At 55.2% G+C, this 17,881-nt stretch overlaps 1 protein-coding gene across 1 annotated transcript; it reads left to right on the top strand.

The window, feature by feature from the left end:
- The first annotated feature begins 12,174 nt into the window (after positions 1-12,174).
- OR52B2 (olfactory receptor family 52 subfamily B member 2) lies at positions 12,175-17,429 on the top strand. Its single transcript, XM_004938970.5, has 2 exons — positions 12,175-12,350; positions 13,399-17,429. Exon 2 carries the CDS (start codon positions 13,429-13,431, stop codon positions 14,401-14,403), a length of 975 nt encoding a protein of 324 aa, XP_004939027.1. The 5' UTR covers positions 12,175-12,350; positions 13,399-13,428; the 3' UTR covers positions 14,404-17,429.
- Positions 17,430-17,881: the final 452 nt, after the last annotated feature.

Genomic DNA, 17,881 nt, shown 5'->3' with positions numbered 1-17,881 from the left:
ATCAGAGAATTGTTAAGGTTGGAAAAGACCACTAAGACCCCCAAGTCCAATCCCTACTCATCCCACCATGCCCGCTGACCATGTCCCTTTGTGCCACATCTTTGCTGCTATTGAACACCTCCAGGGATGGTGACTCGGCCACGTCCCTGGGCAGCTGTGCCAACACCAGCCTGTTCTGATGAAGATGAAGCTCCTGAGCAGGGCCTTCCCTCCAGTCCAGATGTTGGGGTCGCCGTACAGGCTCTGCTCCCACCCCTGGCATTATGCACTCAGCTCTCACCATGGCTGTTGTGCTCTGTTGCCCTGCTGGGTGAGCTCTTGTGCCCCAAGGGCAAAACTCGGCCAGATTCTCATTGATGGGAATCTCCCATCCCTGGAGACTTTCAAGGCAAGGCTGGATCAGGCCCTGGACAACCTGATCTAGCTGTGGTGTCCCTGTGCAGTGCAGGGGAGTTGGTCTAGGTGGCCCTTAAAGGTCCCTCCCAACCCTAAGGATTCTATGATGGGCTTCAGGCAAAGCTGCAGTGCCCTCCAGCAGAGGACGGAGCCTGCAGAGTGCTGTGCTGCAGCTCCAAGATTGTGATCTGATGAATGAGGAATGTTAACGTCAGCATGAGCACAGAGAGACGTTATCGGGGAGCTTAGGAAACGAGGGACAGCCTGGAGATCGTCAGAGGGAGGGATTACATCTCCCTGGAAATTTCTTGAAGGTCTTAAAAAAGCAACGCTGCCGCTGTTTATGCCAACGACTCGAAAATCCAATTCCAAGTTCATAAATAAAAGCTTTGTTCCAAAGTTATTTCAATTTGCCCTGTACCCAGGTACAGAAGAACCATACTGCAATTTATTGTTCCCTCTTAATGTGTGTCTGCCAGGAGGGCAGCCAGTCTGAAGTCAGGCAGCGCAGAGAATGCCACGGATGAGCCCTGAATACAAATGCAAAGGAAATTATCTTCTTCTGTTGTCAGAAGGCTCAGGTATTCAGATTCTTTCCAATGCACAGCTTGGCTTCTATCTGCAGTTGTATGCAGGGTTGTGTTCTGCGTGGAGAGCCCCCACTTACAGCGCTTCTCCCTCTCTCAGTGTGAGCCGTGGGATGGATGGAGTTGTGGATCCATGACCACAGGGGGACATCGGAGTGTGTGGGACGGGGAGGTGCATTGGCTTCCCAGTGGCTGTGCTGCTCACACCAGCCATGGTAGTTCCTGATACGTTGTTTTGTCCCAGCAGACACTGCTTGCACTGCTATGCAAAGCACGGCTGCACCCCAAAGGTGTGCTGCACCATGTGCTCGCCTACAGCTCAGCATGAGTTTTGGAAGGTGGGAGAATGCTATGTGGACACCTTAGCGCTTCCCTTCAGTCAGTTGAGTGTCACAGAGAGAAGGTGGAGTCTTACTGCTATGGGGCTGCAGAGGAACAGCTTTGCATTGGGCACAATGGATGGGGAGCACCCAGAGAAGGGGGAAGCAGGGCTTCCATCCAGCCATGCCCAGAGCACTGCTGGGACAGCTGCCACCTCCCCGTGGCAATGCCCCGAGTGCTCCGTCCTTGGGAGATTAACCAGAGCCTTCACTCAGCAGCACAATTAGTGCTTCTCCCTCACTCCTGCGCTTTGCTTAAGCAGATTTGCAGGACTGATGTGCTGCTCTTGTGACTAATCCCTACGAGCCTGTTTTAGCAACCCAATTGCAATTCCTGCAGATAACAGTGACGTGCAGGAGGCCCACCCGTGCCCCAGCCCTGCTCTGAGCTCTCCTCTGCAGTGAGCACTGTGCTTAGGCTTACTCGGGGCCCTGCTGTGCCACTGCACGCTGCTGCAGCTCCGGGCTGGCAATGGAAGGAGGTTGTGGTGGCAGGAGGGCTGTGGCCCCACTATACAGAAAAGGGAGAGAGAGGGTCTGCCTGCTGCCCCTGGACACGTCCCTCTGATCTCCGTGGGGCTCCATGGGGCTGGGGCACTTTGGAGCCACGCCGATGCTCCACAATTCCCTCCTTGTGATGAAAGCTTACAGAAACTGCAGTACTGGAGGCCAAGCTAAATAGGAGGAGAGGTTCAGGCTGGAAATCAGGGAAAATTTGTTTTCTAAAAGAGTGGTGATGCATTGGAACAGGCTGCCTAGGGAGGTGGTGGGGTCACCATCCCTGGGGGTGTTCAGGAACTGTGGAGATGTGGCAGTGAGGGACATGGGCAGTGGCATGGGGGGGTGGGCTGGGGTTGGGTTGGGCTTGGGGATCTTGGAGGGCTTTTCCAACAGTAATGATCCTCTCCTCTCCTCTCCTCTCCTCTCCTCTCCTCTCCTCTCCTCTCCTCTCCTCTCCTCTCCTCTCCTCTCCTCTCCTCTCCTCTCCTCTCCTCTCCTCTCCTCTCCTCTCCTCTCCTCTCCTCTCCTCTCCTCTCCTCTCCTCTCCTCTCCTCTCCTCTCCTCTCCTCTCCTCTCCTCTCCTCTCCTCTCCTCTCCTCTCCTCTCCTCTCCTCTCCTCTCCTCTCCTCTCCTCTCCTCTCCTCTCCTCTCCTCTCCTCCCCTCCCCTCCCCTCCCCCTCCCCTCCCCTCCCCTCCCCTCCCCTCCCCTCCCCTCCCCTCCCCTCCCCTCCCCTCCCCTCCCCTCCCATTCCCTTCTTGCCAGGCATTGACAGTTTTCTTAATAGCTGCAGCTTCTGGGTGTTCCACTTTCTCTCTGCATCCAACTTCCTCAAGGTCAGATACATTTTGGAATTAATTCTCTCATTAGGAGACCAGATTATTCCACACTGCACTTATTTCAACTCCTCATTCCCTCCCTGCCATTCCCTGCTCTCTTCAATTCAGCCATTGTGCTATGGGAAATTCACCTGCCAGCCTTCAGCCTGACCTCAGTGTGTGACCCCTGAGCCCCTTTGCTGCCACCCCCCGTGCTGCTGTGTGAGCCTGCCGTGGGCCCTGCAGGCTGCCCTGTTCCCCGAGCAGAGCACTGCTACCAGACATGGGGGGCTCTGGGGGTCCCTGTGTGCTGTCAGGGGCTGGGAGCCCCCACGCACCTCCCTCAGCCTCTCTGTGTACTTTGGCTGCACAAAACTCCTTTTGGAAGGGCAGGGCAGGACGTGATGCTGCCGATACAACACATGGGGAGGGGAAATGCATCATCGAAAGGCCCCTTCCTTGTTCCTAGAATCATACAATCCTAAGCTTATTATGGTTGGAAAAACCCTTCGAGATCCCCAAGCTCACCCCCAGCCCACCCCTCCATCCCTACTGCCCACCTCCCTCAGTGCCACATCCCCACATACCTCTGGGGGCGGTGACCCCCCCACTCCCTGGGCTGCTGTGCCACTGCATATTGCTGGATGGCACATGGGACAGCCTATTTTCTTGGCCAACAGTGGCCCCAACCACGGGCAGCACTACTCGGGGTGATGAGAGGGGCAAAGCAGATGGACAGATGTGTGCTCAGCGTGGTGCAATGCCTAACGAGCAAGGTGTCCCATCAGCTGCAGGGGCAGCCAGCACACTGCATTAACACAACTACTGATATTTTACAGGGCGTTCAAAACAGAGCTTGTGCCTGACAAGAAATATAAGCCACGGTGTAAAACAGCACAGATGAGATCAATAACCTGCTCAGTAATGAAAGACATTTCCTCTGCAGCGGGCGAGATCCAATAAACACAGTGCCCTATGGGATGGCCCTGCTGCAGCCCTGGCTCGGCACTGGAGCAGCTCCATCCACCTGTGAGCAGTGGAATGGGGCCTGCAGTGCTCCTGCACGACCGTCCAGCACCAGCTGCTCCTGCTCCAAGCAAGCAGCAATTCCATGTAAGCAGCAATCCCATTTGTGCCCCCGTGTCAGGATGCGTTTGGTCGATGTCTCGTTTTCTGCATCCATCTCTGTGCAGCTCGCTGCTCTCCAGAGGCGGTGCTGAGGTGTTATCCTCAGCCCGTGCCAAGCATGCATATCTCAGGGACGAAGGCTGCTATCAGCACAACCCAGTGATGTGATTCCTTCGCCAGCACCACCTGCATCCCCTGACAGCTGCAGGAGATGTGAGCGCCAGCGAGGAGCGAAGCAGCGGAGTGGGCACAGCGCTGCCACGGTGCTGCTCCTGAGCTGCCACTTCATTGCCAGGTGCCATCGTGCTTCCATCCGCGGTGGGACACAGAGTGCTGTGGTGCCACTGCCTCCACCTGGAGCTTCAGCCCCTGGGGCTGACTTATTCTTAGAGAAGTGCTCCGTGCCCCATGCCTGTGGTGTGTAGAAGACATTGGATAATGCCCTCATACTTTAACTTCTGGCTGGCCTTGAAATGGACAAGGAGTTGGACTCAGTAATCTTTGTAGACCCTTTCCAAATGTTCTGTCCTATTCTATTCTGTTCTGTTCTATTCTCTACTGTTCTATCAAGGGGAAACGGTTTCGAACAAGAAGAGAGCAGCTTTAGAATGAATATAAGGAAGATGCTGTTTACGATGAGGGTGGTGAGGCATTGGCACAGCTTGCCCAGAGAGATGGTGGATGCTTCATCCCTGCAGACATACAAGGTCAGGGCATGGGGCTGTGAGCACTGATGGAGCTGTGGGTGTCCCTATTCATCGTGGGGAGTGGGACCTGATGGCCACTTTGGGTCCTTTCCAGCTCAAACCATTCTCTGATTGTATTATTCTATTCTATTCTATTCTATTCTATTCTATTCTATTCTATTCTATTCTATTCTATTCTATTCTATTCTATTCTATTCTATTCTATTCTATTCTATCCTATCCTATCCTATCCTATCCTATCCTATCCTATCCTATCCTATCCTATCCTATCCTATCCTATCCTATTCCTATCTCATCCCATCCCATCCCCATCCCCATCCCACCCCCACCCCCATCCCATCCCCATTTCCATACCATCCCCATCCCATCCTCATCCCATCCCATCCTCATCACCATCCCCACCCCCATCCCATTCCCATCCCCATCCCATCCCATCCCATCCCATCCCATCCCATCCCATCCCATCCCATCCCATCCCATCCCAAAACATTTATCAAGGCAGAAATGGGAGGAGTGTGAGTGATATCTATGAGTCTCTCAGCACAGCGAGAGGTTCAGCAGCTCTGTGTCCAAACTCGGATCATCTGCCCAGTGCTGATCCTCTGCTCTGCTGCCCCATAATGTGCTGAGCCTGAACCCCCCTCTGCTTCTCGGCCCCACAGAGCTCTGCCCCTCCTGTGTGCCCCCACTGTGGGCAGGCAGCTCCAAGGCAGGGGTGGCACAGATTGGGTGATACAGAGTGGGGTCACAGGGAGCTGGGGTGGCACAGAGCTGGGATGGCACAGAGCTGAGTTAACTCTTCCATACGTTGGATACCACTTTGTGTATTTCATTGTCTGTTGAGGAATTTAATTTGTTAACTCAATTGTGTCTGGAGCTCTTCCGGCTGTGGGGGAGCTCAGTGCCACTGAACGCTCCTTTCTCCTGCCCACAGCTTTTGGTCTCAGTGTCCTCATGGGCTTTTTTTCCACCAAGCTCCCAGGACGCTCTCATCCCATTGCCATCAATCAGGGGCACTGCAGCCCTCCCTTTGTTTCCTGATGCTATTGCAGCACTGCTGACGCACATGTGCTGCTGTTTGGTTCTCTGCGCTTCCATCACATGTGGCTCCATCTCATTTCTGAACGTTTCCATCCTCCACTTGAGGACCCTCAGCTCCTGAGCTGCCAGACCCGCAGCTGTGGCCACAGTTGTGCTCTGCTCATTGACTGACAGACAGACAGGTGCAGACATACATACAGACTGACAGATAGACACGGATGGACAGACGGGGCTGTCACAGAGTTTGCTGCTGGGGAGAGTTCCCATTCCACTGTTCCATCAGCAGTGCTGAGCTGCACCTGCACCCCCCAGGTCTGTCCCTGGTGGGGATGTCGCTTCCTCTGCAAGGGGATTATAGATAATACATTCTGGTCTAATTAAAATTTGCTGAAGTAATTAGGAGATAATAGCCTCGGTGTTCTTTGGAGTGTGAGGCTTAACAGTCTGATTACTGCACGATTACATCTCTGCTGGCTGTAAGAAATTTTGAGTATAACAAAAATCATGATACCTTCAGCTTTGCAGAACATTTAATTGTTGAAAGCCACCAAATGTCCCCTCCAGTGGGGACAGGGATTGTGAGCACCTGGGCAGTGGGGCCACAGTGGTATCCCCATCCCCATCCCCCTCCCCCTCCCACTCCCCATCCCCATCCCCATCTCCCTCTCCTTCTCCATCTCCATCTCCATCTCCATCTCCATCTCCGTCCCCATCCCCATCCCCATCTCCCTCTCCCTCTCCCTCTCCATCTCCATCCCCATCCCCATCCCCATCCTCACCCCAATCCCCATCCCCATCCCTGGCCCTGTTCTCATCCTCATCCCCATCCCTGTCCCCTACCCCATCCCTGTCATTGTCCTTCATGGGCAGTGGGGGCACCTCGGACTGCCAGATGGGCTGAAGACCAAATGGGATGGAAACCTGCAGCACCGGAGCTCTTCAGGTCCCATCATGGGGGCTGCTATTTATCTCCCAAGACAGACTGAGGACAGTATCCATCATGTCCTGGAACAGTACCATCATCTCCTGGAACGATATCCATCATCTCCTGGGAGGATACACACCATCCCCTGGGACAGAGAATCATAGAGATAAAGGTTGGAAAGTCCACTCAGATCATCTCATCCAACATCATCATCATCTCCCAGGACATCACCCATCATCTCCTGAGGACCACTCCGGGCAGAACAGGGTCAGGTGGAGATGTGGCACTGAGGGACACAGTCAGTGGGCACAGTGGGGTGGGCTGGGCTGGGCTCAGGGATCTCGGAGGGCTTTTCCAGCCTTCATGGTTCCATGATGCAATGACTGGATGAGTGGTGCTCAGGTGGGCACGAGGCTGACAAATGCCCCGTAGGTCCCTCTGCGGCCCCCTGTATGGTTCCTGCTCTGTGCCACTCAGCGCTGCTCAGACTGACTGTTAATTAGGAGATAATGAAGTCAGAAAAGAGCAGTAAGTGTCGGGAGGGAGAAATCAGATAAGGGCAGAAAAAGCAAATTGGAAACGTTCCCCAGAACAATAACTTGCAGTGGTTAACCTGCTTAAGGAAGTGCAAACAAGCAGCAATGGAAATGAAAACAAGTGGTGCTTGCAGCACCAGGAGTAATTACAACAAAAGCACGTGAAAACACCTCTATTTCTGATAGCTTCGAGGTGGTTTTGTTCTTTGCTTCACTGATCTGTTCTTTTTGATCTTCTCTCGGTAAGACAGAATTAGAGTAGAATCATCAGTGTTGGAAAAGACCTCCGAGATCATCACGTCCAACCATTGACCCACCTCATCTAACCCAAAATGGGAGAGATCCCAGTTCTGTCCTCTGAGGGAATGGGCTGGAGCCTCTGCTGGGATGCAGCTGTGTCAGACCCACGTAGGCTGTGGGTACGCTGATAGATAGAGTGGTTCCACCATGTCAACAGGAGGGCTGTTTGCTAAGAGAGCCATTGGGGACCAGTGGCGAGATGTTGCCTGTGAGACCCACTGGGGGGCTGATGTGCACCACATTCCCACCTCCATGCAGGTCCTTGCTGGGTCCTGGGGCACTGGGGAGGTGCAGGTGGCTGGGGAACCCAACGAGATCTGCCTGCCCCGGGGTGATGCCACAGTGATGGAGCTTTGGGATTGGCGTATGAGATGTGCAGATAAAGGCTCTGCTTTTGGAGCAGCAGCGCTTCTCCCCTTGAAGTGCACTGCAGCACGTGCCATGTCTGGGATGGAGGGCTCAGCCTGTGGGCATCCATCCCAACACCCATCAGGGCAATGCTCATCTTCCAGTGGTGCACCACTGGCTGCTCTGTGCTCCTTTCCTTGAGTGCCCACAGCCGGGGTCCTGCTGTGCTTGCCTCTCCTCCACGTGGGAAGCAGTCACTCTCTCAAGATGTTGGTAGCCTGTACCTGTATTCTGCTCCGCTCCTATGGCCAAGTGCACTGAGCAGCTGATGGAGCTGTGGCTGTTCCAATTCACTGTAGGGAAACTGGGCCTTTAAGGGTCCCTTCCTACTCAAACCTTTCTGTGTTTCCATGCTCAGTGCCCCATCCCCTGACCTTGGGTGTCTCCAGGGATGGGTCACCCACCACCTCTCCGGGCAACCTGTGCCAGTGCCTCACTGCCCTCAGGGTAAACAACTTTTTCCTCATACCCAATCTAAATCTCCCCTCTTTTAGTCCGAAACCATTTCCCCTTGTCCTATCACACAGACCCTGCTGAAGAGTGTCTCCCTCCTTTCCCCCAGCCCCCTTTTGGACAGGCCACCAGAGGGAAGGGCAGCAAATCCAGGTGACCTGAGAAGTGCACCCAATGCACTCTTTCCTCCACGTGACACCAAATGTCACCTGTGCACCCGAAGTGATCCTCAGTGTGTCCTCGATGTGCAACAGGAGTGCCACTGCTGCCCATTGCCCCATAGCACGGCTGTGCTGCGTCAGCCTGCGGCGTGGAACCCAGCGGCACTGATGTGGCACCGGTGCTATTCCTTCCAGAAGTGGGAAAAGGACAGAAATAAGAGAGCAGTCAACTGTCTGTGAGCTCATAGAGAATAACCCGGAGGAGTCTGCGATTGCCCAGGTACAGTAGCTGAGGATAAAGCAGCGCCCAGCCAGCCTGGATTCATAGAACCACAGAACATCTTGGCTTGGAAGGGAAAGGTTGGTTGGAAAGGGTCTCCAAAATCACTGAGCCCAACTGTCAGCCCGTCCCCACCATGCCCAAAACTGAAGAGTTGGGCAGGTGGGCAGGAGCACCATCCTAGGAGACATGAGGTGACACTCCTGTCCCGTGCAGCACTGTCATGGCCATGGGAACAGTGGGACCCAAACGAATGCTGCCATGGCCACAGCACCCCTATAGGTGAGGGCTGGTGCTGCTCTGCTCTGCGTCCCCATTGCCGCACACGTCAAAGCTCTGTGCCTCCAACTGCTGCTTCCAATGGTTCAGAGCTGCTTTGTGTGCCCCATTGCAGCTCGTGGTGAGTGGGGCTGATAAATGTGCCATGGCAATTTGAGAGTGGCGAGGCAGGAGCAGAGCATGCTGCCATTAGCACTGCCCTGCCCTGCAACCCGGGTACTGCTGGGGGATCTCCACATCACGCAGGGAAAGCTCTCAGAGGGAAGATGGTCCTGAGAGCAAAAATAGCATCTCTGGAGCATCCATGCTGCTGCTTCCCTGCATTCTGTTCGCTTGACCTCGGGGCTGTGTGGTGTTTGCTGCCGAGCTATTATGAGCAGTGAGCACCGCGTTCTGCCTCCTCTCTTCATCCAGGGAGAAAACACTTAAAGGTTAAATACATACTGGGCATCGCTCAGTGAGTTCTGTGGTTGGAAATGCAGTCATAAAGCAAATGTTTGGGCATGCACAGGGTTGGGGGTTTCAGTGTTCCCCCCAGGACAGCCCAGCCCTGGTCTGTAAGCAGGAGATGGGCTCCTCCCGGGCTCTTCTGGTGTCAGCAATTCCCTTCCCTCTGGAAGAAGAAAAACAAACACAACCAACTTGGTGATGTGGAACTCAACTCTTCGTGCCTCTGATCTCTTCATGGGACGTTCTTAGTGTTCTGCTTTGGAAACTGAGACGAAAGAACCAAGTCCAATGGTGAAACGAGAGCTGAACTGCAGGGATGCCTTTTGGAGAGCAGCTGGAGTGCGTGTGCTGAGATCTACCCCGTGGCTTCAGACTGAGCCCTGGGCAGATGCATTGGGTGTGGGGCAGGATCTATGGGGAGGGCAGTCTGCTCCCAGCAGTGTTTGGCTTCTCCTCTGCTTTGCAGACATCTGGGCAGGGAAGGCATCAGGGAACGGGCTGGAGCAGGCAGGGGCCAACGGCACAGCTCCTCCTGGACCTCCAGCGCTGCAGTGCTGCGTCTCACTCTGACCCACTGCTCCTGGTTCGGGTCCCACACGGACCTCATCGCTGTGATAGCAAAAAGTGCTCAGCCCTGAGGCGACGGTGGCTCCAAGCGTCTGTGGGAGAGAAATGCCCAAAGCATCAGCACCAACCCAATGGAGCTCTGCTCTGCTGGGGCTGCGCCGGGTCTCATCCAGGCTGTGCCGTGATTTCTGCACCCACAGGGCGGGGAGCAAAGCGTCGTGTGCTGGGAGGAAGAGGGCTGTGAAATAAACACTGACAATTGAAAAGCCTTCAAACAACGGCACAATGGCTGTGTTAGCAGAGCTGGCAGCGCCAGCTGAGCCCGGCCTGGGAATGTGAGCAGGTGATGTTGGGCAGGGAGCACTCAGCGCACACAGCCAGTGTGACCCCACAGCCCCGCTGCAGGGAAAGGCTTCGCTAAAGAGGGGGAGCACCAAGAGGGGAAAACAGCACAGCAAAGAGGGGTCCCTCACCAGGCACTGTGCCATTGGCTGCCCCCGGGCACAGAGCTGCAGAGGGGCTCCGATGTGTTGCCAGGAGCCCCCAGGAGAGGTCCAAACCCGGTGCAGAGGGTCCGTGTTCAGTGTGAGCACACACGTGTGTGCACGGTGGGTGGCAGTGCACTGTAAAGCAGTGATGGTGTTTGGGAACGGCTCACACAGCCGACACTCCCCAGAGGGGATGATGAGGATCTGAACGGGGTTGTGCCACGGTGTGCCTTGCATACCTGGGGGCTGGCATCCTCTCCATGCCAGGCTGCGGAGCCCCCCACCCTCCACATTCACCCCAACTGCACTCGGTGCCACTGCTGCAGGATCCCTCCGGGAAGGATCCCACTGCGGCCCTAAAGCATTTCTTACCTCACAGAGACCTCTAGAGTCCACTCCGGAGCACACGGCGTTTTCCCAGCCTCCAACACGTGGTGCCGGCCCCACAGGGACTCCCCCGTTCCATGCTGTCTGTGAACGTACCAAGGCTGTGCCCTGTCCTGTTGCCCAGACCTTCCATGGTGATGCTGGATGGACCCAGCGCTGACCCCAGCAGCACTCTGCTCTCTGCTGACCTCCAACAGACCGTGCACCGCTGTCTGCCGGGATGGGGCAGCAGCAGCTCCAGCCCTGCCTGGTAGGGCTGATCCTCTCAGTCCTGGTGTTCTCAGGTCCTTCCTGCCCATCCCTGGGCTTGGAGCTGTGGGGCACCGGTCCCTCTGACAGCAGACTGGAAGGTTACAGCAAACGTTGAGAGGAACCTGGGCAGAACTGAGTGTGGCTGGGATTGATGGTACCAGAAACCCACCGAGTGCTCTGCAGATGAATGAGACGCAGAGCTCCTGCAGTGAGGGCTGGGCAGGAGAGGGGCAGGAGAGAGGCAGGGAGGAGCAGGGCAGGTGATGGGCAGAGAAGGCAGTGGAGCAGAGCAGCACTGGGCAGCCCAATGGGGGGAAGCACTCTGTGTTGGTGTGCAGCTGCTGGAAAAGCTGAAGGTATCTCTGCTGTCTGCTTGCATTGGTTACACATATATTGTTCTGAGCCTGAGGCAGTGCAGCAGTGGAGCCATGCAAGAAATCACTGAATGATGGGCATTGCACTGCAAGCCAAGTTGTACAGAATTCATACTGCTTGGTTTCATCCAAAAAGAACGCAATTGCTCTCAATCACTTTGCTTTGGTTCTGGGTGGAAAGCAATCATTGGTTCACACAGTCCGTAGGACTTCAGGCTCATTTTCCTGCTGCACAGACGGCTCTCCAACATGTCAGATGCAGGCAGATGCTTTCAGACCATCTTTTAGTATTTTCTTACATCCTTCAAACAGAGCTGTCGTTCCAGTTCCTTTATTTGGCCACCATCTCGTGCCTTAAAAATGCCTTTGCAATAACAACGCGTTATGAATTATGCAGTTCTGGTCAGTGCTGGCCCAGACCAGCAGCTCGACCTGAGCAGAGACCTCTGCAGCTGTTGTGCAGTGTGAGCACATCAATGCGGTGCTGTGGGTCGGAGGCAGAGGGAGGAACCCCTCCCACAGAGACAGGGGCAGAGCTGGAGGCTGCTGGGGAGGTTTCAGAGCACAAGAAGCCAGCAGGCACCTGGTGGGACAATGCAGGACCCATCAGCAGGGTGCTGCAGGCTCTGGGTGTGCAGTGAGTGGGAGCGCAATGCAAATGGTGGAGAACAGGAAATACCTTCACTCACCTGCAGGCTCAATTCTGGTTAATCTTTAATGCAGAGCAGTTTAAATGCCCACAGAACACCACAGCTCTTGCTGTGGTTTGGGAAGGGAAGGTTTAACCACGGCCCTCGGCCATCGGGGGGGACCCACACAGCACCCATTGGGGCTCAGCTGGGAGCTGGGCTGATCCTGTGGGATGTGCTGTGCCAGCATCGGCGTCCGGGCAAAGATTCCTGCTTGAGAGGAGCAGAAAGCAGTGAGCTGACAGGTGAGAGAAGTCTGCTTCTGTACCTCTGAGAGGGGTAAGGGCTCTCTGCACCCCTGTAAGCAGGGCAGTCAGCTCAGGATGGCTGCGGTGCCTGGGGATGTCGGGGGAGGTCCTGCACTCCTGCACATGTCTGCCCGTGTTTGGCTCTTTGTAGCCCCTCTGGGATGGGCCAGGGACTCAAAAAGGGGGAACAAGGACAAGGGGGAATGGCTTTAAACTGAGACAGGGGAGGTGTAGGTTGGATGTTAGGAGGAAGTTTTTCCCCCAGAGGGTGGTGACGCACTGAACAGGTTGCCCAAGGAGGCTGTGGATGCCCCATCCCTGCAGGCATTCAAGGCCAGGCTGGATGTGGCTCTGGGCAGCCTGGGCTGCTGGTTGGTGACCCTGCACATAGCAGGGGTTGGAACTGGATGAGCATTGTGGTCCTTTCCAACCCAGGCCATTCTATAGTTCTATGATTCTATGAAAAACTTTCTATCATTTGCAAGTGGATCAACATGTTTCTGTGGGTGGAAATAGAAGGAGGAATCTGTCCAGCAGAAGTTGCAGGGGTGGTCACAACCCTTGGGGTGGTGGTTGTGTGTCAGCCACATCCAGGACACCCGGCAGCATCGGAGCTGGTTTTATTCCTGACTTAACACGGAGTTCTCAGAAACTGATCCAAACAGGTGGAAGCATTCTGTGGTTGCATCAGGTGGGGTTGACAGCTGCCCACTGTCCGCCACAAAGCAAGCCACGATGACTCTGCGTGCCCTCTTATGACAGTGTATAGGACAGAGAAGAGGACCCAACCTGTTGCGCAGTTCATGTGCAGGGATGGAGAGGACGTTTTTCTTTCAGACTCAGTTCATGAGGGTTGATAGGAAAAGATGAATAGATTCCTCTGTGCAGCAAAATGCACCAAGTGAGGCCCTCAGCCTCAGGAACGGCTCTGTTTGGAGACCAGCTGCAAAGAGGATGCTGCACACAGCAACATTCACGTGTCGGTGGGTGGGCATGGGTTAACGCATGGCATTATTTATCCTGCACTCTTTCCCTTATCGAGCAGAACTGGGCTGGTGTCGGGAGCAGCAGCACCATGTATGAGCTCAACGAAAGCAGCTTCGACCCCATCACCTTCGTCCTGACCGGCATCCCGGGCATGGAGGAGTCCCACATCTGGATCTCTGTCCCTTTCTGTCTGATGTACATCACCGCACTGATCAGCAACTCTGTCCTCCTCTTCGTCATCGCCACGGAGCGGAGCCTCCACGAGCCCATGTACCTCTTCCTCGCCATGCTGGCCGTGTCCGACCTGATGCTCTCAACCACGACGGTGCCCAAAATGCTGGCCATCTTCTGGTTCAGCGCCCGCGAGATTTCCTTCGACGCCTGCATTACTCAGATGTTCTTCACCCACTTCAGCTTCATCGTGGAGTCGTCCGTCCTGCTGGCCATGGCCTTCGACCGCTACGTGGCCGTCTGCGACCCGCTGCGCTACGCGTCCACGTTGACCCCCTCGGTGATCGGGAAGATGGCGCTGACTGCGGTGCTCCGGGGCTTCTGCATCATGTTCCCTCCCATCTTCCTGCTGAAGCGGCTGCCCTACTGCGGGCACAACGTCATGCCCCACACCTACTGCGAGCACATGGGCATCGCCCGCCTGGCCTGCGCCGACATCAGGGCCAACGTCTGGTACGGGCTGACCACGGCGCTGCTGTCCTCCGGGCTGGACGTGGTGCTCATCGCCATCTCCTACGGGCTCATCCTCAGGACCGTCTTCCAGCTGCCGTCCCCCGAGACTCGCCTCAAAACCCTGAGCACCTGTGGCTCCCACCTCTGCGTCATCCTCATGTTCTACACGCCCGCCTTCTTCTCCTTCCTCACGCACCGCTTTGGCCACAGCATTCCAGGCCACGTCCACATCCTGTTGGCCAACCTCTACGTCGTGGTCCCACCGATGCTCAACCCCATTGTGTACGGGGTGAGGACGCGGCAGATCCGTGAGCGCGTGGTCCGCCTGCTCTGCCCTGCAGGGCAGTGTCCCCATCCTGGCTGTGGGAGCCGCTGTTGAGGGAAGGGGGACACGGGATGGGGTCTGGAAGGCAGTGTGAGGTGTGGTGACACTTTTCGCTTCGGGGTAATGGGTTTGTCCACGAGGCTCTGGAGAAGCTGAAGGGTTTTTGGATACGCGGGCTTGGCCAATCGACCACCTTCATTGCTACTGCCTTCTCCTGGAGATGCTGCCCTGAGTGCTCCATCCAGCAGAGATGGGACACGTGGGCCGGATGAGGGAAATGTCCATTGAACCACAATACTGCACTCAGGACTCCACGACAAACTGCAGGTGGACAACGGTCTCATAAATCCCCACATCCCATAGGGACATTTTTTTCTTTACAAGAGCGTTTCACAGCAAAGCAGTGCTTGGTGTAACGTGCCTGTCCTGTCCTGCCCACACTGCTGTTCGATCACCCACCACTCTGTTGCCATACATTCGATTTATCCTTCCACACCAGGAGAGCGTTGTCCAACATCTTCTCACTCCCCACGCTGGTCTACAGACCAGTTGTACCAATCCTCGTGTGTTCTGCCTGAAGCTGGTGGCAACTTGCCTCAGTGCAACGATGCAGAGCGAGCACCGGATGGATTTGGAGCTCCTTCTCAGTCCCCTGGAAGCGTCTCAGCCGTGGCTCTGCCTGCCCAGCTCCCATCATGGAGGGAAGCACAGTGGTCCTTCCATCCTCATCCTTCCATCTGGAGCTCTGCATAGCATCACTCAGGTGAGTGGGATTGCTCTGCTGTCTTGTCCTGATGGTGGGGTCCCAGTGGCCATTCTGGCTCAGTGGTTAAGTGCCACAATTTCCATCGCCCATGGGGTGAAGAAGAGCAGGGAATGCATCAGAGCCTGGAGACCTTTCTTTCATCTTTCCCTTGTGTTTTACTGGGTGGGGAGTTGAGATAAAGGCTTGCCTCTCCCCCCTGCATCATTCCTGCTCTCTGATCCATATTTTCTACCCCCCTCTTGGAGACAGTTTTGTTTCTGTGTTGAGCTCAGGGGATTCCTGCCTCCTGACCAGTGAAACCATCCTCATGTGGGCAGCAACCACAGCCCTCTGAATGCAGTGATATGGGGGCTGTGCCTGGAGGCTGATCCTGCAGTCCCACTCCCACAGCAGAGCCAGGAGCCGGGATGCTCTGCTCCGTGTCAGCCGTGAGACCCAAGGAACTGTGCTGTGTGGTGGTGCCAGGGCACGGGATGGAGCAGGATGAGATGGGCAGGGATACAGCAACCCAACCCTGCTCTGCTCCGGGCCTCGCAGTGACACTGCTGCAAGCTCAAGAGAAGAAGGAGAGAAAGAGATCCACAGTTCCCAAATCAATAATAGTAATAATAATTCGTGGCACCTTCAGCACATTTCTTTTTTCTTCGTGGTTTTATTTTCTGTGTGTGTGCTTTTGTCAAAGCTGGGAAGCCTGTGAGAGGCACGGCGGAAATGAAGGTCTGTTCGCTCAGAGCTGTTTGCTTAGCATCACTGATAACAGAGCTGGTGGAAATGCTGCTCGGATTGCTGTCCTCAAAGCATTTTTGTGTCTCTCTTAGCGAAGAGTATTTACAGAGAGCAACCCACGTGATCTCTGATGGGACACTGCACTGTATCAAAAGCAACAGGTCAGGAGAGCAAGCCAAAGCATGAATACATTCAGGCTGCAATGGGATGCTTTGGGGTTTTCAGGGCTGCCGCAGCAGCACAGAGGTTGGGGTGAGATCCTGGATGCTCGTGACTGCAAGAGGCTTTGCAGGGTCCCCCCAGCTGGTTGACAAACCCTCCCGCTGAAGAGGTTCTCCCAAAAGATTTCTGACCAGCTCCAGTGGCAGCTGCCCCCCATCCAGATTCACTGCTGCAAGACAGTTCAGCTCCATGGAGTCTCAGCTCCGCGGTTATTTCCGCTGCCTTCTTCTCTGCTTCCCTTTTGTTGCCTCTCCTTGTTGATGAATGGAGGGGTGTACTTACCTCTAAGCACAGAGCAGTTTGGCCACAAGCGGGTGTGCTCAGGGCACACAAGTTGGAGTCTGTTGCTGGGAATGACCCCTATTATCACTGCCCATCCTGGAGATAGGGAACGGTGGGACCACCCTGAGCAGGGGCTGCACAGGTGAGAAACAAAGCAATAGACCCAGCTTCAAAGTGCTTCCAAGCCAAGTATTGGAAAATGCATAGAGAACAATGGTAACAGGACACTGGAGCAGGTTGCCCAGCGAGGCTGTGGATGTCCCATCCCTGGAAGCACTCAAGGCCAGGCTGGATGGGGCTGTGAGCAACCTGGGCTAGAGGGAAGAGTCCCTGCCTACAGCAGGGGGTTGGGACTGGATGATCTTAAGGTTCCCTTCCAACCCAAACCCTTCTGTGATTCCGATGCTGTGAACAGGAGAGTGCTGGCCCATAGGTTGGGTCCTGGCATCCCAGTGGCCAGAACAGCGCCGTGCTCAGGTCCTGCTGGCTCTTGGACCTCTCCCATGTGTGGGACCTTCTTGGGGGAAGGTGTCCCTGCAGGCACCACAGTGTCACCCAGGTTTAGCAGCCTGCCAGGTTGGGATGGGTTCTGTGTGCTGGGTGGGTTCACGGCAGGGATTCTGCTGCTCCTCTGGCTTTCCAGGAGCAGCTGAACATGAGGAACAGCCCTCAGCCCCGGATGGAGGTGCTGGCTGGGCCGGGGCACAGGTCTCATGGGAAAATGTCCCTGGGTGAATGAATCACCGGCTGGGCAATTAGTGCCCAAAGGGGCGTGAATAATGGGGTATTAGCCAGTTGGTCGGGAAGATTTATATTCATAACATGGTTAAAATGTTAGCTAAATAACCTGCATGAGCTCGTCGTGCTTCAGGTGCTGAGTCAGGCTCCGAGCTGGGAGGGGGAAATGCTCTTCAGCTTCAGTGAGTGCTTCACTGGAGGAAGATGGAGGGTGAACAAAGCCCGATGTGTTCATGTTCAAGTGCCACATTTACATTCATTTCTACGGCTGCCTTCAACAGTGCTTTATTAATTGTTCTTCATCTGCAGGCTGCAGTGGGTAATAAATTATGGTAGCAAAGCTTAATGGTCTCACTGCGTCTCACTGCCGTCATCGCCGTGTCTTAGGAAATGTTAATTAATAAAACCCCCCCGTGCACCTCGTGAGTGGAAAGCCAGAAATGGCACTTCATGGAACTCTGTCCTGCCCCGATGTGTTTGAGATCCCCAGAGGTCCCCAAAGGCCCTCAAAGGTCCTCGAAGGTCCTTGAAAGTCCTCGAAGGTTGCCTTGTAGGGGCCGTGGCATTGGGGAGGTGCTGGCTGTGGCTCCTCTGACCTCAGCACCCAATACTCGGTGTGCTCGGGGTCTCTGCAGGTTCCTGGAGGAGAAGCAGTCCCATGAACACGGTGATCTCTCCTGAAATTGGAAATGAGACAAGATCAGCAGAAAGCTTTGCAGCAGGGATGTGTGCTGATCTCCACCTCGGAGCTCCCAGGCTGCTCTCCATCGGGGGTCACAGAAGGCTGGAACAGGTCCT

Source organism: Gallus gallus, chromosome 1 (genome assembly GCF_016699485.2).
Source record: "Gallus gallus isolate bGalGal1 chromosome 1, bGalGal1.mat.broiler.GRCg7b, whole genome shotgun sequence".
Taxonomy (NCBI): domain Eukaryota; kingdom Metazoa; phylum Chordata; class Aves; order Galliformes; family Phasianidae; genus Gallus; species Gallus gallus.
The sequence above is the reverse complement of the archived record's forward strand: the minus strand, read 5'-3'. Positions and strand labels throughout refer to the sequence as shown.